Source organism: Labrus mixtus, chromosome 4, assembly GCF_963584025.1.
Source record: "Labrus mixtus chromosome 4, fLabMix1.1, whole genome shotgun sequence".
NCBI classification, from domain to species: domain Eukaryota; kingdom Metazoa; phylum Chordata; class Actinopteri; order Labriformes; family Labridae; genus Labrus; species Labrus mixtus.
The window spans coordinates 27,418,162-27,443,377 of NC_083615.1; the positions used below are offsets into that span (position 1 = coordinate 27,418,162).

General features: G+C 43.0%; 1 protein-coding gene across 2 annotated transcripts in view; it reads right to left on the reverse strand.

Annotated features, from left to right (window-relative positions):
• The window catches only part of si:ch211-1e14.1 (UPF0606 protein KIAA1549), a 49,516-nt gene that overhangs the window by 6,352 nt on the left and 17,948 nt on the right, over positions 1-25,216 (reverse strand). The window contains exons 2-19 of one of the 2 annotated variants that reach the window (XM_061036734.1): positions 22,826-24,982; positions 22,608-22,696; positions 22,057-22,216; positions 21,811-21,941; positions 20,142-20,334; positions 19,966-20,025; positions 18,701-18,846; positions 14,889-15,066; positions 13,645-13,829; positions 9,755-9,990; positions 8,471-8,607; positions 7,662-7,676; positions 7,026-7,231; positions 6,553-6,782; positions 6,324-6,468; positions 5,507-5,833; positions 1,474-1,526; positions 25-173 (exon numbers count right to left, since the gene is read on the reverse strand). In XM_061036734.1, the coding sequence (XP_060892717.1) occupies positions 25-173; positions 1,474-1,526; positions 5,507-5,833; positions 6,324-6,468; positions 6,553-6,782; positions 7,026-7,231; positions 7,662-7,676; positions 8,471-8,607; positions 9,755-9,990; positions 13,645-13,829; positions 14,889-15,066; positions 18,701-18,846; positions 19,966-20,025; positions 20,142-20,334; positions 21,811-21,941; positions 22,057-22,216; positions 22,608-22,696; positions 22,826-24,982 (4,797 nt within the window). The remainder of the gene's footprint in view (positions 1-24; positions 174-1,473; positions 1,527-5,506; positions 5,834-6,323; positions 6,469-6,552; positions 6,783-7,025; positions 7,232-7,661; positions 7,677-8,470; positions 8,608-9,754; positions 9,991-13,644; positions 13,830-14,888; positions 15,067-18,700; positions 18,847-19,965; positions 20,026-20,141; positions 20,335-21,810; positions 21,942-22,056; positions 22,217-22,607; positions 22,697-22,825; positions 24,983-25,216) is intronic. The other variant, XM_061036735.1, reaches the window with a different exon arrangement.

Here is a 25,216-nt window from a genome sequence, read left to right on the forward strand (position 1 = left end):
TTTGTATGTGTCTGCATGTCATACCTGTAGTCCCCCCGACAGGCCTTGGTCTGGCAGACGAGGAGAGCTCGTCAGAGTAGAGCCCCCTGCTGGAGTACAGGCTGTCCGGCTGGATCTGCTCACATGTGCCTGCTGGTTCTCCGGGTGGCAGGTAGCTGGAGCCAAGGCCCTGCCTGAAACACAAAGAAAGGCTTTTTCATTTACCTGAGATTTCATGAAAAACATAGGAGGACACATCTACTGATCGTCTTCTCAGCTGTGATCTTTACGCTGACATATCAATGGAGATTTTGAAATGTGGGATATATGTCCAGATGATGTCACAACACGAGAAGTTTTCAGTAAAAAGACCAATCAGCTACTTGCTACACTGATATTGTACAGGGATACATATAATGTTATATGTAGACCTACTGTATAATTCAGTGTATGTCTTGTGTATACTGTATGTGTGGATGTTTGCACTCATGAACATGCTCAAACCCACTGGGAGATCTCTCTGATCCCTCAGAGTCTTCTCCTGTTTGTGGTAAAGTTCATCACATGGACCTCATCTAATACAGTATACGACGTCTGCAACATTTATAGTATTTGACAGCTGCTGATGTCATTTACAAGTTATAAAAAAATTGACCTTACACAGCAGCAGCAATGGATATTAAACGTTTAAAAATATATATACAGATTTATATGAAATAGCAGCAGCAATAAATGTAGGTAGCAGTAGTTGTGATGTGTTTCTATTTATCCTGTGTGTCGTAAATAACAATAAATAATGCAAGCAGTTAGATTGTGTTGTGGTCAGGCCTATTTCTCCCCTCGTCCTCAGTCCTCCCCCCTCCCTTTAAGTGTAGAGGAACCTTTACTCTTTTAGCAATTTTATAAATTCAAGTATTGAAGTTCTCCACAAAGGCGTCAAAACAGAACAGACGGGTCAAACCATCATCAGGTTCAAAGCAGATAAATGATAATGCAGATGAGGTTAAATGTAGGGAATTCAACATATTTCTTAAGACATAAATATAAGAATATAAAAAGATTGAATTAAAATAAAAAACAGGACTTTTAACCTGAGGTCAGAAGGTGTTTGATCATAAATAAATCTGTGGGGTTTCCTTCTTGCTGCTGTGCTCTCTATGAAATAAATGAAGCTCATGAAAATGGTGCACAGTGTGTGTTTGTGTGCTTTCACATGAATATGTGAGTGTGTATGGGTGCCTCGGTCGTTTGGAGACAGTGAGGGGACCACTGCTTGGACCCGATCCATTAAACTGATAAAATAAAGATGACTCTGGTTTCATTATTCACGAGGCCGACTCACAGGATGCTTTCGAAGGACAACATTCCCCTCGGTGAAGTGCTGGAACTCAAACTTGGCTGATCAATAAGAAATCATTCTGGTGTAGGAAGACGTGAACGTCACAGAGGCGTATTATTTTTTAATTTATACATGGATTTTCAATTTTTACCAACCTCGGTGTCAGGCCTTGGACAGACGGTGGGGGCAGGCTTAGCTCAGGGAACCTCTGGGGAGAGAAAACAAAGAAGACACCCGGGGTTAAAGACAGAGAACAACAGCAGGCGGATCTTTATGTGAGCAATAAGGTCAAAAAAGGTCACATTAAACTTCAGAAATGCTCAAGTGCACTTCCTGTTTACGACCACTTTAAACCTTTCTTATTCAATTCTTATACAACATCGAAGGTTCACATGCAGAAGGCCCCTGAAAGGTTGAGTGAATGGGCCCTCCCAAGATAGGATTTAAATGTATCAACGTATGCACATTCGATCAGTAGTGTTAGCGCTAGCCTCCTGGCTAACATTAGCTCCCTTTGCTCAGCTCCCATCAGCCTTTGGAGCGGACTGAAATAAGTTTGTTAACAAGTTCATTTTGGGGTCAAATGCCCGAGCCAGCTCCCTCCTTTTCTCCTTTTTTCTTTTCTGGCGTCCCGAGTTTGTGCAGGTTCTGAAATGTCTATACTGGTTTCTAAATAACGAGCATAGCAGTTAAGTTCACTGGCCAGCTTCCATCTCAGGGTACAATTAACTAAACCAAGAACAAATAAAATGTGTGTTTTTGTTGCTTTAAGATGGTGATGGTGAGTATTTAGGTGTAAAATTTAATGTTTTGGCCAACCTCCATGGGCCCTCCTCCTGCGACTGGACCCCAGAAAGCTTTCCCCTTTAGGCCTTGATAATATCAGTGTATAGATGTGGTTGAGTGGATATGTGCATGAAATGTTGTTTAAATAGAAATGTCTTTACCTCTATAAGACCGAGCTTTCAATGATTTCACGTAGAACCAACCTTACGAGGAATTTAAAAACTCTATTTGTCATAGCTTTTGTATTTCATCCTGATAAACCGGATGTCACAGTTGATGTTGACATTCCTTATGAAGAGAGGAAGTACTCGGTCTATTTCTATGTACAGTACATTTGGAGGATTGGGTATTCTTTGAGGACTTTTTCTTTGATCTGATCACACAGAGAAGCATCTCAAGAAAGGCGTCGCCAGCAACACCATTGTTTTCCTGTGGTCCAACGCACTTGCCGGGCGCTCTTCTCTACTGCTGCGTGATGCGTTTTTCTGGCGGTTTTTAGGCGTGCATAAAAGTTAAAACCTTTTCAGCTCAAGATGCGAAGTCCCAGCGCTTGTCAATTTCACTCATGGGCAAAGCAGCCAAAATCAAATCAAGTAAGAGGATTTACCTCCTCTTTTTATGAAAAGTTTTCCCCCTCCTCATCTAGGAGCAAAACAACAGGGAGAGCTCTGCGTTTGCTCCAGTTAATTTTTTCCCCACTTAATTAAGTATGCACACGCAGCCCCGCTCCACAGGCCGTCCCAGCTGTTTTCTTCCCCAGATGCAGTCAGGTGTTTTTTGGAGCGGCCGCACCTAGTGTGACGAGTCCCCCTGTGATCGGGCTCTCAGAGAGTCTTGCTTTTCTCAAGTAGAGTTAGTTGGATATCCTTCATTTTTACAGCTGACCTTTCACAGCACATTAAAGCACTGAACCTGCAAAAGCAGAACCAGTAAATAGCTTTTTATGGCTCCACTGCTCCCTGTTAAGTCTCCCTTTATTTATTTCACCTGGGATCAACACCTGTGTTAGCCTATAATGGATAGACTCAAGTGCATTTGACAGCTATATACGTACATTCATCTAAAGTATTTTTCTTAATAAGATTATAAAGAACTTTAGTTACTCCAGTGATATTTAAAGGAGCAATATGTAACTCTGACACCTAGTGTTTACAACAGGTACTGCAGTCCAAATTTAAAACATTGTAGAGAGCTGTCTTCCCCCCCCTCCTCTCTAGAGTCGATGCTCACACGGGTTGCCATGTGGTGAACACTGAAGCTTCAGTGTTTATCCAGCTCTGCATCAGTCTGTAAACCTTTCTGTGTTCTAACCTCTCTCCATTTTTCAAAATCATCTCCAACATTGATCCTAGTTTGAGCACGTTTCTGCTCGTGGAGCTTATTAGAAACATGCAGAGGCTTTTTAGGTCGGGTACAATCACTTCTATCTGAACCACTTCTCTTGCCCACTTCCATCACTGCAACACCTGTTGACCTGATAACTGCTCTCATATCTGGCAAACCGAGGGGCGTCCAAAACAGCCGTGTGGGGGTGCCTTAAAACCGCCTACCTTCTCTGGTCCAAACAAATCCAGATCATTCAGGAGCAGGATCTAAAGTTAGAAGGAGGACATACTGGCTGCTGCATTGTTGTCAGAGAAGCCAGCACTTCAACATAGCATGTTTCTTTAATGTCTGATCATATAGTAAGGTCACTTTAATTATTTCAGTCACAGTGTATCTTACATATTGCTCCTTTAAGCTGCAGTCAAGATGGAAATACGTTCAGCTTTAGAATCATAAAAATACTATACTGATATGTTTCCATTCAGAGGGAGCTTTGCACACTTTTTTCCTGCAGGTTTTCAGCAGTGTTATTTCTTACTGACAGAATAGGACTCACTGTTCATCAAATCCACGTGATTCAAGGTGCAGAAAATCTCTGTAGCTTACTGTAATGCTTATAGTATATAATTTCTGCCATCTCTAAGCATCTTAGAGTATTTGGCATATATAAAACTCATGGGCACTGTATAGGAGTAGTAAAGCTACACGTAGTAAAGGCTAAGTATCGTCTCTTTGCAGTTCACTCCACAACATGAAACACTACAGACACTGTGTCACACATGCACAGCACTATGGACCTCTGCTGCAGTGCTACATAAACAAGCCTTTGTGTAGTGTCGCAGCTTTGCCCCGACCTCTTTCAATGAACAGACTAAATACAAAGAAACACTGAGCTTATTATTTCAGCATTTCAGTGACCGCGCCTCCTTTGCAACTAGTCTACGCTGACAAGAGCCAATGCAGGTCAAGGGTATCTGTAGCTGTCGAGTCTTAGGACTGTAGGTGGCTGACGAGGGTTGAAAGGTCGCAGCTCCATGGGGGGTGACAGATGGAGGAATACTTAGCCGATTAGGTGGCTAAGTGGACACGATTAAACTTGATGCTACCGGCTCCGTGCTGTGAATGAGCTGAAAAAGAAAACTCGAGAAAGGGAGGAGATAGTGAACATGAGGGATTTCACCGGTGCTTATGTTAGTTCTTATCTAACAGGGAGCTTATTTCTGTTTATTTGTAGAAAGGTAAAACATTCTTATCTTAAAACTATATGAGAAACAGGTTTTTTCCATCAGACAATTAGACTAAATAAAATAAATGCTTTTTTATTACTGCTTACTCTGTCACTTGTTTATTTTATTTTAATTTAATGTATTTGATATTTACTCACTCTCTTAAAAGCAGCCAACCCACAGAAGACTTTTCCCACGTTTGTTTCAACATTCAGAGAGACATTAAACATCTTAAATCCTGATGATAGTGTTGTAGGACTCGAAATCGGTCTGGGTCTCAAGACCGTTTTTTTGGAATCAAAAGCATTTTTACTCTGACTTGTCTTGGTCTCAGACTGGGCGGACTCGGGATATAAAATAAAGACCAGTCAAGACCACCACTGATTGGCTATTTTTAAAGTCATTACTGTGATTAGAAGAAAAACAACCATTTCTAAAAGAAAGGATAACTTTAATTCATTTGTAGTTTGATTTTTATCCCCTGGTTAAAGTCGCAACCTTCACAGTGTTAAGGTCTAAGTGAGTGAAACGCCCCCTGCACACAAAATGATTTTTCAGTGTTATTTATGGTCTTGGTCTTGCCATGGTCTCATCCTGTCTTGGTCTTGGTCTTGGTCTTATCTCGGAGCATCCTGGTCTTAGTCTTGGTTAGTGTGGTCTTGACTACCTGATGAGCTATATGGGACCATTTTTTTATATCTACTTCATTGCCACATGAGAGCAGAAGGATCAAAGGCAACAAAAATACTAATAAGAGATTAACCGATTTAAATATTCTGCATATGCATTCAGAAATTATACCGAGGGGGGATTTATTCTGTAGATGAAAGCACCAGGAGTGGCTACTTACACCAGTGTAGGGGCCGAGACTTTGGTAAGAAGGACCCCAAGGCCGGGGACTACGTCCAGGAGGGCTGGAGGCGGGCAGGTTGTTGTTGTTGACCCCTGGGAGAGTGATCCCTGCCGTGCTGCCCTGAGAGGTGGGGGACACGAGGGCGAAGGCATCGTCCAGCAGAGAGTGCATCTGCTGCCGCGCCTCCTCGATGGAGGGCTGTGGGGGCATGTAGGGGGGTGGGGGAGGGGCATGGCCTGGAGGAGAGGAAGCAGGGCCAAGGAAGACATCATCGGTGGGGGAGGGGCTCCTGTGAGGGGATCCTGGGCCTTGGTCAGGATCAGACTGGAACAACACAACACAACACATTATGAACAGGCTTAAAGAGTGTATAGACAGTGGATAGAGAATCAAGTTGACTTAAGTTAGGAATATTATACAGGGAGCAGAATGTTGAGAATGGAACCATAAAAGAATGATTCAGCACAATTAATCGATTTAAAAAAAAAAGACACAGGTGCTAAATAAGTAGTGTACCAATGGCTTTTTTGCTCTGGCAGTACCAAAGACTTCAGATTCAGGCCGCTTCTCACTGCATCACTGTTGCTAGGTTACAAAGGTTTAGCTTAATGAATCTCTGCTTCCCTCGTTAGTGACCTGGGCTGTTTAAATGTGGTCCGTATGCTTAACACTTGCTTCTATTCAAATAAATATCACCAAGAAAAACATGGAAACTCAGTACAGTACAGTAAAGGAATCCTGTCCTGGCATTAGCTGCAGCTTTAGACCTGGAAAATTGTTGAGAAGAGTCGGATTAGATTTGTGTACTACTCACGACGTAGGCCACGTTGTTGACTCCAGGACACTTTCTGTACGCAGCATCATTGTCTTCAGTGATGAGGTGGTCTTTGTCTGCCTCCATCATGCCGCCATTCAACTGCTCCTTCATCCTCATTTTTGGGGAGCGCCTTCCTCGAACACTAAGATCAAGCGTTAATGAGTCTTTTTATTTTTGTCAGACACTTATCAACTCAGGTACAACGACAGAAGACATGAACATTCACCTTTTCTTGGACTGCATGAAGATGGCAGGCATCTGAGTGTCAGGGTCCAGAATCTTATCGATCTGTGTCTGTGCTTTCTGATAGATGCGATCCTGGTCCTTAGTGTCTCCCAGCCCGCCTGTGACCTCCTCCATAGCGGGGAAGTCGTAGTGGCCCTTTCTCTTGGCGCGCAGACGGATCTTGTTTCGATGGTGTTCAATCTCTGACTTGTGCCTCAGTGCTACCTGGATCTGAAGAAAAGAGACACTGTTAGATAAAAGCCTCTGGATCTCTTTAAAGGCAGAATGTGCAACATTTTACACATAAATACAGCAGATATCCAGTATATCATCTGTAAATGTCTCTCAGACGATATACTGGACAGTCACGCTGTCTGTGTGGTTGGTCTGGGTGTCATGCAGCCTACTCAAAAATTAATTTCATGAACTGAAAAAGATATTTTTTTGTGAGCATAGTGAGTCAGAAAAGTCGACCTCTTTGTTGATTTGGTTGGTGTCGGACAGTTTGCCGTTGATGGGGGGGCTGTGGAGAGGTGGCACAGGCATGGGCTGCATGGCGATGAGCTGGATTTTGTTCGGGAGTCTCCTGCTGGCCTCGGCGGCCCGAGACATCCGATCCACATGTTCAAAGATGGACGCCGAGGACAGCTGCTTGTTTGTGCCATTCATAGGCGGAGGACCTGAAGAAGGAATGGGGAAAAAAAACATTAGTCATAACTCTGTCAACAAAATGTGGTCATTACATCGTTAAGCGTTACTGTGGGCGTAAACTAGGGGATGGAGCAAAGACTTCTCATGTTTTAAAGAGCTCTACCAAGCACTTTAACTTCATCAAAAACATGATTTGCATAAAACATGTGGGGTTAAAACATCCGGTGTGAACATGAAATGAACTCTGATTCTGTTTCTAAAAGCCAAATGTGATTTCAAACAACAGCGTTCCCTTTGTTTGATTGTTTCTTCACTGTGACTGACAGCTCAGCAGACAGTGATGGATGGGGAGAACAGAAAACTAGCAGAAACAAACAAACAGACAGCACAGAGACACAGCTGCTGGGGGTCAAACCTGAGGTCTATGGAGACACAGACAGAGAGAAGACAAACTCTTACCAATTCTATTCTTGCCTGGAGACCGCAACAGAGAGAACAAAGAGTTTTATTGAGGTGAAGGAGATCAAATAAGAGCAGCAGAGAAAGAAGAAGACTTACAATGATGCTTACACTGAAAAAAAGAAAAAAAGCCCAGACTGTTTTTTTAGTCTTTGAGAGAAGAGGGAGGAAAGTCAGATAAATAATCCACAGCTGATAAAAGCTTCTCTTCTGCTCGTGTGCAGTTCATTACTCAGAGAAATTAACGAGAGGGCAGGGGAAAAAAAGCAGCACATTAAAAATGTCTGTGTCTCCTTTACATCCTATTTCCAAACAGTGTGGCAGAGCGGAGCAGTTCCAGGCAGAGATTTATCAATAACAAAACAGAGACCATTCTTCTGTGGGTGAGTCAGCCTGCAGTCTGCGTGCCTGACTGCCTCTGGCTCCGGCACGTATCGCTACGCAGGCTTGAATCTATCAACAAGCTGTCCGATAGAGTAACTTCAGCTTTTTTTGTCTCCTCTCTTTCCTCTCTCTGGACTTCTTTGGACCAATGAATAGAGTTTAAATAAGGCTCTGTCCCCCCCCTCTATAATCTTTATGTCACTGCTGCTCTTTTCTGTCCTCGGCCCTTCCCTGCTTTTTTGTTTTTTTTCACAGTCTCCCCTGCCCTCAGGCTGGCTTTCCTGTCAATCAAATAACACTAGCTTGAACTGCGCTCTCTCTCTCTTTATCTGCCCCTTCCTTTTACTTTCCCCCGTCCCCTCCCCCGCCTGGTGTTTGCTCTCTGTGTTTGGAGGACTGACGTGTGCGTTACCAAGGCGACTTACCATTTAAAACATTGATGGGGACCTTGCGGGTCTGCTTGCTGTCGTTGGGTGTGCCGTGGCCTCTCAGGTTCTCCTCGTTTGATTCCCGCTCACTCGAATGGTCACTAACCACAGAGTCACCGTCTGACGGTGAGATCCTACCCGAAGAAAACACACAAAAAACACACACAGGCGGAGATGAATAATAGAAGAGAAGAAGGCACTAACATCCTGAATTGCCATGCATAAATGAAAGTCATGATTTTTCAGAATAAGGTAAAAGCTGGGGTAGTCTTCTCAAAGTAGTCTCACTTAAAAGATTTAAATCCTAAGAAAAGTGTCCTGTCAGCTGTCATATGAGAAACTGATATCACGTCCACACCAGAACAATCTGCTGTTGTGGTTGTAAATTAGAGAAGTATCTTAAGCGTTGATAGTTAAACGCTGCTCTTCTAAAGTGATGTATTTTGTCTGCAGCCAGATCACTCACTCAGCTTAAAGGCTGGTCATTTTCAGAGCACTGAGGAAGAGTAGCATTCCCTCAGTGCTCCGTCTGCACCCACCCCCTCCCCTCTGTTCTCCCTCGAAAGCCACGCCCCCTCACTTACATGAATGGACGAAGATGTTTTTGAGAACTGAGCGTGTGTGGACGGGATTCTTTTTTTTAAACAGAGGAGGGAAACCTACATTTAAAACATATTGACGAGGCCTTAAAGAGGACGAGGCCTGATTAACTCGGGTGTACAGTTAGCTACTTATTTATTTGATTTGAGGCTTTTTGGTGTTTGGTTGCTATGTGACGTCTCTGATGAACATGACGCGTGTTTTGATGATTTCATTTCTGTGTCTTATTCACGATTGCTGATGTGTTTTTATCCCCAAAGCACATTGAGCTTACTGTACCTGTAATGAAATGTGCTTTATAAATTCCTCAATTAACCCAAGCTATTAAAACGTTTAAATTGAAACGAGTAAATATAGTACTGTCTGTGCATGTTGTCATAACTGAGTATAATGTATAGAGGCACACTGAGAAAGAAAGCAAAGAAAAACATCGTCTGTCATTAAATATTGATTCAAAATCTGTCCAAAGGTTTTGTTCTGGTTGACTGAGCGCCTTAAATTGGGGTGAGCGTAAAATGAAGCCTCTTTGGAAAAACAAAACGAGCCCTGTTAAGTGTCTAAAAATATCTGAATGCTGGATGTTTTTTAATCGAGGAGCTATTAAAAACAGCTGTGAGTAAAAAGCTAAAGGTTCTAACGAGGTGCTGGACTAAAGAGGACCTGGAGGACAGATTCATCTACCTTTCTCTCCTTCGGCTGCTGCGTGACGCCTTGGTGGAGGAGACTGAAGTTTTGGACTGCGGAGTGGGAATCTCCCCGTTCTCAGACTGGCTGAGGCCGTCTTTAATGGACACGGGCAGCGGTCCAGAGCCCAGCCCTGGCGGGACTGGCTCCTGAATCACCATGACATCATCCTTACTCTGCTGGCCAAGGTGCAGCTTGGCAAAGTCGAAACCTTTCACGCTCGGGGCCTGCAACTGAGGACAGGGACAGAAGAGGAGAAAATAATGAAAGTGAAGAAATGTAGAAAAGGAAAAGCGTCAGGGAGAGGATGAGGACATATAGACTAAACTATACTGTACATTAGGGCTGTCAAAAGGTTAAACATATGTAATTGTGATTAATTGCTAAATTTCAATGTTTAATCACGTTTGAAATTCCATTATTTCACATCGAAAAATATAAATGGTTAGGCTTTTATTTTGAAATGTTGTACTGTCTTTAGCTGAGATTTCATTACTGCTGTTTGACTTCGACCCTGCTTTTATTTTGAAATAAAGTAAGGCCCTTCTGGTAGATGGGAGGTTAGGACTTTAACTTCAGCACAGAAACAGGAAGTGGTTAGGGATCCCAACCAGCTCAAAGGAACGCTAACAAAGGTCAATGTGTGATGTCATAAGGTGGATATTACTTTGGACTCGTCAGCTGAGCTGTCTGAGAGTTTGTTAAAGTTAAATGAGACATTCAAAGATGCAGCAGTGTCCTTCTTTTACATCACTGAGACTACAGGGAGACACTGAGGACGACTTTCTACGGGGAGGCTAAAGGGACAAAATAGCAACAACAACAAAAACATGGGATGTTTTAAACAGGATTCGTTTGGATCCAAAGGATCTTCATCTTTTTGCCTGAGAAAGATCCTTTGGTTGCCATGTTTTAAATAAAGTCGAACAGTGTGCAGACCTTTCTCTTTTTTCTGCAGGTAAAACAGATGTTTATCCTGCACCTGTATGCATTTTGCTTGGATGTGCGCACTCTACTTTAAGACTATTAGATAAGATTAATTGACTATTCTTGCCAACTAATCGAAATACAGTGTTGTATCATAAGTAAGAAAACATTTGAATATGCAGCATGTTCAGATTGAAGGATGAGCTTGGATTTTGTTTGTAGGCTGAAGAGGAGCGATTGAGTGCCCAGGAGAGAGACTGAGACAGACAGACATTAATGAATAAAGAACTGGATGGGGGGGGGGGGGGGGGGGGGGAAAGACGTGAGGGGAAACATTGAGCTGCTCGTCTCCTCTGAGTCAGTGTGGGATGGAGGCAGTGAGAGTATCTGAACGTAAAGCCCTCGGGAGTTCCCCACAGAGGAGGAGTAAACATGGAGTGTCAGATCTCAACCTGAACTCTACCACTGTGACGCTGAAACGGGAGTACACGAGGAGGCAAGCTGCTGTTCTAATTCTCAGAATTAAACGTACACTCACACTGAGGTTCATTGATGCAAAATGCGGTGCTTAGAAGAGGCTTGCTGCTATAATACTGCTAATCCAGTATGATGCTTGCCAACATACATAAAAGTGCTAATCCGATGAGGCGGAGAGAAGGTGTGTGTATATGTTTGTGCAGACGGCTCTCAGCGGCATACAAACAAGGACAGTTATGAAAGGGGAAGTATTCAAAAAGCCACAGCTGAAATAGTCAAAAGTATTTCATAAGAATTAAGACTGAGGCTGAGGGAGAGAGACAGATATCTCCCACACATTATGCTCACTAATTACTACTTAGCCGGGTCTAATGGGAAACTTAGGAACACCAACACGCTGTATAAACGATGACGTCTATAGATCTACCACGTCACAATTCAGGGGTCTATGACTATGACCGGAAAAGCGTCAGATCCTAATGTCTATCACAAAAACGTAGGACAGTCTATGACTATTGAACATTATACCTCCTCCGCGGCTCGCCTTCCTTTATTTATCACTCTCTTTTTGTCTTCTTTCTTCTTCTCTCCTGATTTTATTATCATCCCTCTGCTCTCTTGTTTTCTCTGCTCTGCTTGTTTCATTCCTTTCGCTTTAAACTTCTCCTTCTCCTCATCTGTGTCCTCGTCTTCTTCTTCTTCTTCTTCCTCCTCCTCCTCTTCTTCTTCTTCCTCTTCCTCCTCCTCTTCCTCCTCCTCACTGCTCATACTCTGTTTGCTCTTTGGAGGAGCTGCTGGTGTCTAAGCAGAAGCAATTGTTGGCATAAATACTTCACGTGATGATGCTGTTGTCTCTGGACTATAAACTATTGAATAGTTTTTGTGCTGTTTGAACACGACGACTAGCCTACCTACTTCAGACTGCAAACACACTCTAACTACATCTCTGCTGTACACCAGACACTGCTCTGTACCTTCCCTCCTTTAACCTCCTCCTCCTCCTCCTCTTCTTCATACTCCTCTTCTTCTTCCTCATACTCCCCCTCACTTGACTCCACATCCTTTTTAGTCGGGGGGAGTGTGTGGTGCTGAGAGGTGCTTGATTCTCTAAAGGAGGTGGTAGACTGAGAGAGGGGGGTGGTGTTAAGTGACAGATGATCGTGTTAAGCAGAGAGGGCAGACTGAGTGGTAGTTATTATTTCTGCACATTAGGTTTCAACAGAAAGTCAGGGAGATGGAAAACATACTCTTCCCATGAACCAGCAGCTTGGACATAAAGAGAAACCAAAGTGTCACCCTGACTAAATAAAGACAAGTCGTTTGGACTCTGTCTGTAAACCTAAGCTGTGTGATACTCGCTCAGAGACTAAATTACTGCTATGCCAGGGTTAGCATGATGCTCTTGTTGTATTATTGTTTACCTGAGCAGCAGAGTTGAGACACCAGGCACCTGTGCATTAGTCCTACACTCCTTAAGATAAACCCTGACCTTACCAAATGGGGAACACACTGACCTCATATGTGTCATATCTCACAGACGTTTAACTCCATCATTCTAATTAGTCAATAAATGAGTTACTTATGAGTTTTTGTTTAATGCTTTGGGGTTCCCTCTCAAAACCACCTAATTTGTCTGTACACATCTTTAGAGAGATATTCTTGAAGATATTTCAAGAGCTAACAGCCGACATGGGTCCATATTTAATGAAAGCACTACAGCCCGACCGATTAATCGTCCAGCCGATAATATCGGCCCCATATTAGCCTTTTGGTATCGGCTCATTTTTCTGCAGATGAAATGCAATGTGAATTCACAGACTGGGACACCGACATTACGCCTTCGCAGAATCAATATGAATGTACAAAGACGTCATGACGGCTGAGCTTAGTTACAGTCCTTTTGCAGAAACACAGTCTGAAGCTCTTCAATTGACACAGACTGAAAATCGAATTGGACAAATGTTACATGAACAGCATGACCTGAAAGAGTATTTAAGGCGAATCCAAAAAGGTATCTATAAAATAAAAGAGCAACAGAGGCCCATTCATGAGTTATCAGCTCTTCTATTCCAACTCGCGTCCCTGCTGGGATCATTAAACTTTTACAAACTGTTTCTAAATATAAGAAATAATGAAGTCCAGACGGAGCAGCTCATTCATTACCATGACGGATACACCGAAATTAATCATCATCAGCTCATTTGGATTTAAAAGTGAGATCATCTTTCCTCTTTCCTCAAACGTATGGTGTGGAAGGAAAACAGCAACGTTCAAGAATCTGTGTGGTGTGATACCGTAAATTATCAGGATGTAAAACTTTTCATACAAACAGTACAAAGTTTGTTTTATGCACAGAAGTGATGTTTTTTTGACTGAAGGTGTTATTTCTCACAACTTACTTACCGGAAGTTAAAGTGTGTCATTTTAAGGCTGAACTGTAGATCTGAAATGACACACACTGAGTAACACTGACTCAACTCTACCTTCTGTCTCTGCTGGATGGAGGTCATGGCGTCTGGCTGGAACTCCAGCTTATCTGTCCGACACAGTTTCCAGTACAGGATGGAAATGATGACGAGGACCACGATGAGGGGAATTACCACCCCGATGACGATCCACACGTTGGTGTTCTCAGTGTCGGTGGGTGACGATGCAACCTTCTCCACAGCTGCACACAAAGACAGTGACTTCTTATGTTTCAGGTTGAGCTTGAGATAAAATGTCGGCACCCATAATGTGTCATTTGATTTATGCTAAATCTTTCATTCCCTTTTTTTCATCTTCCTCACAAACTCTTTCTTTAAAGTGCTCTTGTCTCACTGCTGTAATCGTCAATGCAGACCTTCATTAGATTTAATTAACTCTCATTTCATCCCCAGAGAAAAGGACTGTGGGAGAACACAGTCAGCGCACAGACACAGTCCCTCGAGGGACTCTCATTAGTCCTTCATCCCTTGTTTAGATTCTTAATGAGGAAGACAGGCTTTTAAATCCAGTCTGTACAGAGGGAGGTAATTAGCTCAAATGTTACCATAAACACACACAAGGAGCTCTTATATGAAGCCCATAAAAAGTTGTACAAGTAAAGAGTGATTTTTTTTCTGTCTCCCTTTGTTGCAACATCTATTAGCACAGAGCGGGGAAGTGCAAGCAGACCATGAAAAGTAACTTTGCAGGGTGCAATTACCACAAACAGAAAATAATAGTTATTCACAGTAATAAGGTTTCCCTGGTCTTTTAACGTGAAGAAAATGTCTTCAGCTCCATTCCCAAACAACAAGGAAACTGCAGGGACAGAAGGGGGGGAGTCCTGGAACATTCACAGCGGGGGATTGGTAGGGAGAAGATGTTGTTCATGTTAAGCAGAGTTTGTCTGCTTCATACTCTGGACTTCTCCGTCAGCCGTCTGTATTTTGTTTTTCTTGAATTGTGTGAAATGTCCTTAAACATTGTACGCTCTACCCCCGTGTCCCCCAAGCTTAAAGTAAACACAGAATATTTTTGCATTGTGAGGAAAGTCGGACAAAGTCAATCTGCTGCGGTGAGATCCATGGACAAGTTTTGATCATTTGGGGACTTCAATATCCTGAAAGTGTGAGTAAAAGTGAGCAAGTATCTTAGCAAGCTCTTTTACTAGTTAGGTCTGTGTGTTTAAAAGGGCCATCATTAGAAGCACCACATTACTTGAACCCTGAAGTGTCACTAATACAATACAAGGGGTACTCACGCTGTGCCAAAATGCCCTGGACGCGATATCCCAAGACGATGGCAGCCCGTTGAACGTCCAGACTGTTCAGAAGGTCTGCTGCCTGATCTGCAGGCATCCTCTGACCACTAGGACTCTCCACAAAATACACAACCTCCAGCGGATTGTCTGCACCCACCAGCCGACTCGTGCTCACAACCTTAGAAGTAAAAAAAACAAAAAGATACTTTGTAATATTTAACCAAACACTGGTGCAGATATCAAGGGTTATACTTTTAACAGATTAGATTGAGTGATAGTCACAGAGAGGAACACAACTTAAGGAAGCAGGTTTCTGGAGAAATATCAAAGCCATCCTTTGTCATTACACTTTATGTCTTCATACTATAATCCACATCCTGCTGATGCATTTGTCTAGAGCAACTGGAGCATGACCTTTTCTGACAAAGATTTAGAAAAATCTGTTTCCTCAGAAGATTGAATCTGGCAATGGCTGTGACCAAGTGAGAGATTCACAGCATCCTAAACATGAAGGAAAGTCCTCAGTTTGTGTCTGGGGTTTAAAGTGTGATGGACACATTTTATTTTTCATTGGACACACATTGACTTGTAAGTGAAAAGGATGCATGGGCCTTACATTTCTGGGCTGTAAATGAATAACACAGAGCAATCACCAGAGCTACTGTACTGCCAAACACTCTCTTCATCGTCAGCAGACATAACAGCATCTTTTTACTTTTTCAATCATAAACATTTCACGATTTAGGAAGACACTCAAAACACCTTTCCACTCTTTTGAACTGCTCAAGCATCCAGGCTGAGACTCCAAAGTTGTACGGTTTCTAACTTGTTAAAAGTCTTAATGTCTTTATTTATCTGTTCTCTGTCTGATTGCTCTTTTTCAGACCATTGTCCGTCTTTTCTTTGGTTGGTTGTTGCCATTTGTTTGTTTCGTTGGAGAATGACTTGTAAATGGAGCGTGATACTGCATTTTCTATTTCAGTCATTTTGGAGTTTGCTTCAGGAAGAAACTCCTCTGCCAGCCTATAGTTTCCTTTTTTCACTTGAGTTTTTTATACAACCTCTTGGTTAAATGTTGCAGTGAGACTACAGACTGAAGGTTTCTCGCTTCGATCAGCTGCTTTTCAAACTGAAAATTCACTTAGAGATAGAGTCGGTAGCTTTTACCCTAAAATAAAAAGAAATATAGACTTATTCAAAAGTACAAGTGTCGCTCAATCATCCCTTCTTCTGGGCCTCCATACATGTGTGGTGGTGACTGTGTCTGCAGAGACTCTGACCTCTGACTGGAGTTTCATGTTTTGGTTTGTTTTGGTTGACTCGTGAAGTTTCTGGGCGGGGAGCTGGTGTGTTTCCTCCAGCCAATGACAGCGCAGCAGGTGAGTTTAGGAGTGGACAAAATTCAGCGATAGGACGCGATTCCAATCAGCCTATAATACGGACGTGGACGTAGCGGCAAAGAAGAGAAAATATAATCATAGTGAGGAGAAACACCAAGCGGATAAATCTTGTTCCAAAACGATGGTGAACCTTGTGTTGGCTTTTACCCATGGACGTGGAGTTGGTCTGCTTCCTGTTGGACAGGCAGATTCAAAAGCGGTTAGCTTGTGCTAGCGTGCGGTAGCTTGCAGAGTAGGTACAAGCAGTAAACGTTACACGCTACATCCTGCAGGGAGTGTGAGCCTCTGGTGGAGGAGGAGGGGCCACGTTTGAATGTTGTGTTTACAAGCTGCAAAAAACATTTCTACTGACTCTACCTTCAATATCTTTATGAAAACTTTAAAACTTTAAAAAGAAATAGCACACTCATGATGTATCATGATGTTTTTCCCAGCATAGCGTTTTCATTGTTTAAATATTTCTCCATGATCTCTAATATGTCTGTGTGTGTGTGTGTGTGTGTGTGTGTGTGTGTGTGTGTGTGTGTGTGTGTGTGTGTGTGTGAGTGAGTGCAGTCTCCCTGTGGGTGCCCTGAGGCGCAGCAGTCTGCTGGCTGCATTACTGGAAAGAGTAAAGTGCGGGTCATGCCTGGTTTGACACAGAAAAACGGCTGGGCAGACTCCCTCATCCAGGGTCTAATCCAGTCCATGCATGGTTATTAGAGTGGAAAGACGGGAGCGTCAATGTGTGTGTTACTGCACGACCCCATTTCCACCTCCGCTTTCATGTGTCTGGGCAGACTCATAAGGTACGCTCTCAGGTGACAACAACACACTGATGCTGTTTTGACGGTTAAGGGCGCCTGTCTTATATAAGAGTCTTTTATAATTGGGTGTGTGTGTGTGCAAAAGTGCAAGACAAAGACTCCCTCTGAAGTTCAGACGCTTTTTCTCATTCTATCCAACAGACACTCAAAGATGAGTCTTTGAAATGTAAGAGAAATCTAAATTAGCTATCGTGCTGACGATTTCCTTTCATGGCTGTAAGGCAACTTACACAACATAATAACAACATACACAACATAATGAGGCTTCTTTATCACATATATATGACCGTGAAAAGGTGTTATTTAGGAAGGTAGGAAGGATGCCAGAGTCTAAAATTAGAGAGTTAATTATAGCAAAGAAAGAGACCACTGAAGGTTCATCACAAATGTGATGATTTCTGAATTTGCAGCGTGGGTTTTATGGAGAAAACGATGCAGGAAGGACAGAGAAAATGAGTGTGCTACTCATCTAAAAGATATCTATCACTCTGACTACCGCCCCGTTTAGAGACCTCTTTTAAGCAGTCGGACTTCCTGAGTTCACATCAAGCATGCATCTCTCTTCTCTCCTAACAATTCTCTTTTATCTCAGTGTTTCGCTCTTCCTGTTCTTTTGATTTGTGGATCCGTTCTGCCGTCTCTATACCTCTCCCTTGATACTGTCTTCCTTCTCTACAACAGGGACACAGTCTTAATCATCCAACTGCAGGATACAGGCGGAGAAAAGAGAAACAATTAATAATTGATCGGCTCTTAGCAGCTCTGCGACTCACAGGAGCGCACATCGAGCAACAGGACTGGAGAGACGAGGAAGAGGGGAACGAACGAGGACTCGTGAGGTTGTGGTCTTCTAGGTGGGCTGTTCCCTGGGATGAATAGGATGCTGTTGCCATGGAGACAGAGCCCTATCCTGTCCCCTTTTGAGAGGAGCCGAGCTGAGCAGAGCAGGTGTCGAGCGAAACCCACAAAAGCTAGAGCCTGATTAGTAAAGCAGTAAGGCTTTCAGTGGTTACAAACATAATGAGTCCTCAGTACTCGGCCAGGGTAGTTAGAGAGAGAGAGCTTGCATCAGAGAATAATGATGTAAACGGGAAAAGAAAGGAAGCTCTTTGAAGATTGAGAGAGTAATTCGCCTGTTTAAGACTTCTGTAAGTTTTGTTGCATAAAGCAGAAGAAATGAAACCTCTGATTATATTATTCATGTTATACTCCATGTATCCACAAAGAAGAAAAGAGGAAGTGCACCTATGACTGTATGAAGCGTTGAGCAATCTGTGGTCATAAAAAGCCCTGATGTAACCTGTTTCCACCAGACGGTCCGGTTCGGTTCGGTATGGTACACATTTATTGGCACTGTCAAAATAACTGATCCGCACCGTCCTACTTTTTTACTCCCCTTCTGTTGGGCTGCCAAGCGTACCGACCCGACCCTAAGGGGCGGAGCTAGACACAGCAGCTCGTTGATTGGTCGAAAGAATCCTCATTGCCTGTGCAACGCACCATGTTAAAATATTATGCGGATTTGGAGAGAGAAATTTCAAGGCTGTTTTTGTTTTTTGACTCACAGATTTAAGTCATGAATAAATCCATTATTTGGTTACCTTACCTGAACACTGCTGTTTCCTACGGTGGTGGCTCTCTTTACACGTCTGACTAATCCCATTGCCTCCCCGAGCAACATGGCCACCCTGCGCTCCATGCTGGCCTGGAAGGTCCTCTCACCCACTTTCTGGTCCAGCACACCCAGGAGCACTTTGTACACAGACGACAGAAAATAAACAGGAATCAACACAAAGGGTCTCAGGTTTAGAGAGAAGCAGTGTTCTTATGTCAGCTCGATTAGATTTAGTCTTAACCGTTTGACAAGTTCAAGTCAAATTTGTGTCATTTTTAACCTTCTATTTTAGTCCAGATTTAGTCAATAAACAGTCAGAACATTTCAGTCAATGTGTATTCTCTCTTAAACTAATTCAGGAAGCCAAACTGTGAAATTATTGCACTGGGAAATATGTTAAGTATTAAACATCCTGACAAACTCTGAATCCTGGACTAAATTTAGTGGCATACTTTGACAGTGTGGTATTTTATGTTTATCCCTGGAGACATTTGAGCACAAAAGAGCAACAGATGTAAACTTTCAAACAACTATTTGTACATCTTTATAAAAAGAAGCCGTAGCCTTACTTACTAAGGTTACTAATATCATGACTAAAAAGAGACGGAAAAGTCAGCAGACTTAATGTCCTTTAAGTTTCGCTGATGAAGGCTTAGTGCTGAAACTCGTCAGTTGTTGTTTTGCTTCTCTCACCCAGATAAAGGAAACTTAAAAGACATTTAGTGTGCTAACTTTTCTGTCTCTTTTTAGTCTTGTTGCAGTCATGCACCTGATACTGTGTTTACTGTCGATTGTGCTCCTTTTTTGTTGTTTTTGTACTAATATCATGATACCATGCAGACCCTTAGCTCGGTAACGCTCGTTATCATGTCAGCACGTGCTCTGTCTGTCACTCTGCTTTACTTACACACACACACACACACACACACACACACACACACACACACACACACACACACACACACACACACACACACACACACACACACACACACACACACACACACACACACACACACACACACGCTTGACAAAGAGATTGGTCGCACAATGGGGGAAATATCAATGATGCTGAATGTCAGTCAGCCCACCACCAAAATTTAAGTCTCTCCTAGTCTAGTTAGCTTGTCAATGCCTCATCCTCGGCATGAAAGAAAAGATCAATGACGGACATTTATGGTCACATTTTTCATCAGCACAACTCTCACTGGGCTATAAGGAGCAACTTTTCACCAATAACTTAATAAGTGTGATACCTGTTCTAATCCAGGAAGAGCGGAGAAGATGGCTGGTGTTCAACTCTGGATAATGAAAAGCTGTAGGAAAGAATTAGGAAGTTGTTTGGCCTTTAGTTGACAGCAGATAAGTATCAGAAAACACTCAGAAAGCAACATCGATAACGGGTAAGCAGGAACAGCAGAGTGGTACTCACGCTCTGCTATCTGCAGGACGGGAAAGGCCATGTAATAGCTGAATTCCACCATCGTGAGCTTCATCAGAGCGTTACTGACCTCTGAGCCCATCAGGTAACCTTTTGACCCGCGCACAGTGAAGGTGATGTCCACCGGCTGCCTCACCAGCCGTCGATCCTGATACTTAGGAGCAGCCGAGGTGATGTTTACGATCTAAAGAAGAATCGGACAGAGATGTTGTGTTCATCAGATTCAGGTTACACAGCTCAATTTACAAAACTTCTTCTTTTTGGATGTTTCTGGGAAAGCTTGTTTAGCCTCTAAAAGAGTTACAATTAAAAAATCTGATTCTTATTGGCTTCAACGATTTGAAAGTAGAACGCAAAGTGTGGCCGAGGGCAGTTTGCCAGTCCTCCATAAAACATTTCTGTGCTAAATGTATTCAAACTTTAAGACTATAATACGGGCAGCAGTGTAACAGGTTTACACACAACTCTATAGAAGCCAACTAAAACACATATCGAATAAGCTTTCTACTAACAAAGTGAAAGCTCATTTAATACTCAACAACTAGAGCATGAACCTGGAGAGTGATAGTAAGACTAAGAGTGTGGTAGACAGGATGACTGGTGCTGTATCCGTCATAGCAAGAGAAGAGATCAGGTAGCAGTGACATCATAGATGAAGATGAAGGTACCTGGACTGTCTGTACGGTCATATCCTCTGTGCAGTGACTGAAACATTGAGATCAGCTTCTTTTGCTCACTGTCTGTGCTCAAACATAAAAAGCTAGTTTGAAGGAGTGTAGCATGTACTTCTCTTGGTTGAAAAGAGCTGATTGAGGTGCTGGGGGCATTTTGTCAGGATGTTATCCAACAGTGAGAACTGAGAAATACAAATGGGGAAAGTGGTGTTTTGGCTATGATGATGTAACCATAATAATAATAATAGTAATAAATTAGTCTTATACAGCGCTTTTCTAGATACTCAAAGACGCTTTGACAAGGAATTATAACAAAAACAAAACAAAGACGACTAGGACAGTACAACGAAGAAATAATGTAGAGGGAGGAGGATGGGAGTTAGTGGATGTAGGTGATGTTGAAGAGGAAAGTTTTTAGGGATTTCTTGAAGGAAGTGAGAGTGGGGGAGTCTCGGATGTTTTTTGGGAGTGAGTTCCAGTGGGTGGGAGCAGCAATGGAGAAGGATAGGAGGTTTGAATCGGCGATTTTGAGTTATTTAGGTTGTTCAGCAATTAATTATTTGGAAAAAATAGCTTTCTGTGACTCCAAAGGCACTCTTTTCTGTCACCACTCGTTAAAATACAAAATACTTAACATGACTGAACATGACAGCTCCTATTTGCTAACGTATATCATAATCAATCATAGTAAGCCTTCTCAACCCCCTTCAGCTGGCATCAACTGGTGAAGTGACTGGAGGAGCTCTGAGGTCAGATTAGTTAGCAAACAAAATTCAGTCTTTCACAAACGGTAAAGCACTGATCAGCTTTACCATTTTCAGACAGAAGGATAGTATGATAAGTTTGTTTAGCAGCTATTTACCCATGCCTCATTGAGCTTTGGGCTTCAGGTCAACATGTAATTTGCAATTTTATGAAAATATCCTCATTAGGTAGAATGCAAGTTTGAGGCTAATCAGTCTTCCCTGGATCCTGGTCCCACTCACCTGCACTGTGAAGTTGGTTGATTCCTTTGAGCGCCGGCGTACTTCTGCGAAGGCCATGGTCAAACCTTTCTCTACGCTCTCACTGAAGTTGCAGTGGCGCACATCAATGTGACTGGGAACAAACTGCAGCACTGGGCGGAGCGAAGACAATTATAGTCTTAGCTAGTCACCGTTTTAGATTAGTTTGTGATTAACTTTAGTATTTAAACTTTATCTATCTAGACAGTTTACTGAAAGGTCACTTACCTGTGTGGATCTGATATTTACGGTCTGGTGTAGTCCAGTTTGGAGACACAGACAGGAAGCGGCGCCCAGACCTTCGCAGAGCATTGATGACAGATATGGCTGTGTATACAACCGGACCAGATACCACCCGGAACACAAACTTTGGTGGGGGATCCACAACCTTCACAGAGAAAGAAGACAGATGAATCATTTGTGGTACCAATCACTTATTGGTTTTATTCTTTAAGCTCAGTGGTTTGTGTTGAGTAAGCAGCTGATGGTTTTTAAAGGTCAACTCAGTCTTGTGGATCTTGATGTGACCACTCTTGTGGAGTGTTTACGTCTGAACTACTGATATGAAACACAGGAAGTGGTCTGGCCTCCATGGTTCAAATGCACAACTGTAATGTACACACACATTCACAAATATAGTACATACACAACACAACAACACACACCAACATAGACAGAGAGCATATTTTACATCACAGAGCGTCTACCCTGCCATTGCATGTGCTTCCTTTTTGAAAGGCAAATTAATAAAAAGTTTGACCCTGCTGAGATATATTTACCTGCAGCTCCACTGACTTGTTGAATTCCACTTTCAGTATGTCTCTCACTTGAGATTTGGCATATCCAATAGTGGCCGCAGAAGGAAACCCTTCAGAGGAAAGCATCAGAACAGTTGGTCTTATCACATTCTTTGATTATTCTGATTTTTGCTAATTATTTCAAATATAAATCAAAGTTGAGGTCACATTTTATCATACAAAAAGCATGTTAAACTTACCGATTTTGACTAAATAAGAAGGCCTCTCCGGACTGCAGAGGTATTGTCTCGATGTTGTAGCTGTAATTGTTGTGGTCTTTTCACTGGTGGTAGAGATGATGTTGACACTACTTGAGGCCTCAGTGGTGGGAGGAACTGTAGTTGTGTCTTGATGAGAAGTAGTGGTGGCAGATTTAGTTGTGGGCACAGCAGAAACTGTATTAGCTCCACTGCTTGTTGGGATAAAGGTCATTGTGGCTGAGATGTCAAATCCATCTTCAGTCACCCCCTGATCGCTCAAAATGACCGGGGGGACCACAGAAACATTAGATGTGGGCTCAGTTGAAACCACAGTGATATTTAGAGTTTCTTCAGTCGTAAGAGTTGAGTCTTTTGTTGTTGTATCAGTGGTGTTGGCAGCAGGTTCAATGGGAAGAGGGGAGAAGGCTATGGTTGCACTTAAGACAGGAGTGGTGTGTATGGTACTTTGTAGGAATGATTCTGTAACAAACCAATGGACGTCTGTCAAAGAGGAAGATGACATTACATCGGCTGGTAGCAAAGGCGTGGCAGTGGGTAGCATAGCTTCTGTTGATACAATGCTATCAAGGCCAACAGTCAGTGTTGGGGCTGACTTATACGTTGGGGACATCTGACTTCCCCAGGTGGAGGAGGTGGGATCAAAGAAGTGGCTTGGGACAATCGAAGGATCCAGAAAAGGCTCAGAGGCCTCAGAGACGTTGACCAGCTGAGGACTCTCCTCGGTGGTTGATTCGTCATGAGGCTCGAACCCAGAAGAATCACTGGAGGACTCATCCTCAGGCGGTGTGGTGTTATTGTTGAGGCTGTTTGTGGGTGTCATATCAGTAGCACTGATGGACACCACAGTTACGTTCCCTCTTTGTTCAGCTTTAGCATCTGAATCGTTGTCGTCTTTGGTCGACTGAATGGTGTAATACTCCAAGCTGTTCATGTCAGGTAGGAGGACATCCGTCGGCTGAATCGTGAACGGATCAGGCCAATCTATGTCCGATGCTTCAGGTATATCACTGTTAACCCTGGGAGTTGGTTCGAGTGTAAAGTGAATTGAAGATGAAAAATAAGAAGGACTGAGGGATTTAGTAGGATTGATGGTGCTGTATGCTGTCATGACACTGAGAGAAGTTGAGACATGAAGATGATTCAAGGATGATGGAGATATTCCCACTCTGGACGGAAAGGATGTATCATAACTTTCTGTATAGTCCTCAGTATCGTACGAGTCAGAGGGCAACTTGGTGACCATAGAGTAGTCCTCACCATCTGGATTTAGGAATGACATTGTCTCCAAGTAGTCTCCAGACCCCCAGTCCAGCTCCATGGTGTTGGATGGGTAGAAGTCCTCTGGAGGGACCTCAGTTGGCTCATATGAAGGCGATTTAGTGTGGGGTGCGATGAAAGGCACATTGTAGCCAGGGGCCAGAAACTCTTCTGGGTTGTATTGCATGTTAGTGTCATAAGCTAGTTTGTTCTCCTCAGAGGGGGCAATACTGGGGCTTATCTGGTAAGGTTCATCAGCTAGAGAATCATCCAGAGTCAGTTCAGGGGTCTCAAGAGGCTGACCAGGTTCGGAGGCCGTCAGTGCTTGATTTGATGCAACATCCTGCTGCTCACTAAAAGTTGCTTCCTGCTGAGAATGCAGACTAGGCTGAGTTGTTGTGGACCTTATGGTAGCAGAAGGGCTTAAAGACGATGTTGATGTATTTGACTGAGGCTGAATGTGGGCTCTTGTAGGAGTTGGGGAGAGAAGGGAAGATTGCTTGGCAGAATTTGTCCTGGCCGGCTTCCAGTCTGCAGAGAGATTAGCTGCTGCATCAAATTGTGAACTCGACTTAAGCACAGGTTCAGAGGGGCTTAATGATGGAGTGGAAAGAGGATGTGGTTCTTCTGCAACAAGGTCACTTGCCATGACGGATTTGGAGTTTTCAGAAGCAACAGGTTCCCACTGAAAATGCTCAATGTCAGCAGTCCTGACTTCATGGTTCGGTTCAGGAGTGGATGGCAGGGCACCGGGTGAGTCTGGGCTCTCAAAGGCAGTGTGATGTGAGGCTGGTAAGGCTGATGGTGGTGACCCTGTTGTACTTGATACATCTCTAAGAAATCTCATTGGATGGTGTGTGGAGTTCAACAGAGACTGACCTGCAGTGGAGGAAACACTAAAGTTAGTGATTGACTGACAGAAAGATTTATGGACTTGAAACAAGAGAAAAATTACAAGGAGTGGGCACTGGAGCGGGATTAAAATAAATCTGCTGTCATACACAAACTCAATCTGATTTATTAGTGAGTTTAAATGTTTATGCTTATCCACAACTTCAGAATAAAAAAAGTTTAAAAGAGATGCTGTTTTGATTCACATGGTCTCCTGTCAAT